Consider the following 1,776-nt stretch of genomic DNA (forward strand, 5'->3'; position numbering starts at 1 on the left):
GTCATGTTTATTGCATATGGTTTCGGGTAGGATATATAAAACTTATGAGACCTGAAATTTAATTGGAGAGACTGGTAGTACTGGACAATGGTTATAATAATAACCACTATATAATAATAATAATTATTATTATTATTGTGGAATAACAGTTGGTTTTCACACTGGTTTAGAGAATAGCCAACCTTGATTAAGGAGAAGTGATGTCATACAGCTTACCAGAGCTCAGACTTAATCTGTAACATGACCTCATATATAAAATGGAACATTTCCCTTCTTAAACTCTGGCTTCGTCATCTCAATTCCCACTTAAAGATACAATAGCTAAGCCTCTAGAAAGTGGCTATTGCCCTCAAAGAAGCTATGGAAAAGCGTCCCAAGGCTGTCATGAGCAGAACTTGATGTGATCACATGAGGAGCAAAATGACCATCCCAAAAGTAAAGCAGCCCAAGACAGGTGTTTAGTCCTCAAGGGCAATTTTCTCGAGGCTCGAGAATCACCCATCCTGATATGCCAGAAAATGGGCAGGCATAGCAGTGGGAACCCCTGACCAAGATTTGAAAACTAAAAGGAAGTGCATGGGAAGTGGGAGTAGGGAGAGGTAAACAAAAAGGAATATAGAAGCACATCAAGAAAGCCTAGGTATCGTTGGAGTTGAAACTGGCAGGACTGTGAAGGGTAATGAAGGGCTTAATGGAAATAGCAGCAGCAAAAAGATGACCCGGGGAAACATGTGGAGCTGTTACCAGAGAACGGAGCTGGCAATCTCCTAAAAGGCCCCTGCCTCTGTCTCCTGTGTTACCATGCTCGGCTCCCCATCCCTTCGGGTGCAGCTGGCCCTTAGTGCTACCCAACAGTCACCAGACAAAATTACATATATGACTGTCATTTAATTGAGATGGAGTATTAAACTACTTAAAAAGTGGATGCAAAAGCTCAGAGTGCAAATATGATGTAGTTCCACCCTTATTTGCCAGTTTTCCCCTTATTGCTATGGCAGGTATTATTTTAATGTCTTCTTCTAACGCTGTTTCAGGGTATCCATTTTTTTGGGTTCCAAATAAGTTTCACACTGGTCCAGGCAAGTCATTCTTAGCCAAGTGGAGTAAACACTGGCAAATGTTTCCAACAAAGGTTAACATTTGCTCTTTCTTGTCAAACTGGTATTTCTGCTCAGCTCCGCTGTCTAGTATGATAGTCCTTAGTGAATCTATGGCAAATAAAGGGGAGGGAAGGTCTTGCTTTATTTTAACTCGAGTATTCCCTAGGACTTTACAGGCCATCACTACCTCCTGTGTTAGGAGGCCAGAATACACTTAATGATCTTCTGAGCCTGCAGTCTGTGGCAAAATGATAAGTAACAGTAAAGCCAGCCATATTCCTTCCACTTACACACTGGCTTAGTCTAACCCTCTGTTCACGGCATTTTTTTTCCCTGGTTCTTAGCTGGCATCCCACCTCCTGGTCCGCTGCCAACAGTCTTCATTGGCTTACTTGGAGCACCATTTCTCTTCTCCCCCAAGTTTGGGTACTCCCCTTTCATTTTTGCACTCACAAGGCCACTTCTAGTTGTGGATTCCTATCTGTCCCACCGCTCCTGGGGGTGGCCAGTGTCTGTGGCACTGCCCGGCAGGCGGGTGACTTACCCGATCCAGGTCCTCGTCCTGGAAGATGCCCATCTGCAGGCACTTCTCAGCCACCTGCATGGTCTGCATTCTGTCCACCAGCGTGCTGTGGAGCAGCTGCACCAAGTGCACGCAGAGGTCATGGTCCGCCTC

General features: G+C 44.8%; 1 protein-coding gene across 1 annotated transcript in view; it reads right to left on the minus strand.

Moving 5' to 3' along the window:
• IFIH1 (interferon induced with helicase C domain 1) overlaps window positions 1-1,770 on the minus strand; it is a 31,149-nt gene extending 29,379 nt beyond the window's left edge. Inside the window, exon 1 of the mRNA XM_009325388.1 lies at window positions 1,645-1,770. Coding sequence (XP_009323663.1) covers window positions 1,645-1,713 — 69 coding nt within the window. The 5' untranslated portion in view covers window positions 1,714-1,770. The remainder of the gene's footprint in view (window positions 1-1,644) is intronic.
• Window positions 1,771-1,776: the final 6 nt, after the last annotated feature.

This window comes from Pygoscelis adeliae, unplaced genomic scaffold (genome assembly GCF_000699105.1).
Source record: "Pygoscelis adeliae isolate BGI_AS28 unplaced genomic scaffold, ASM69910v1 Scaffold106, whole genome shotgun sequence".
NCBI classification, from domain to species: domain Eukaryota; kingdom Metazoa; phylum Chordata; class Aves; order Sphenisciformes; family Spheniscidae; genus Pygoscelis; species Pygoscelis adeliae.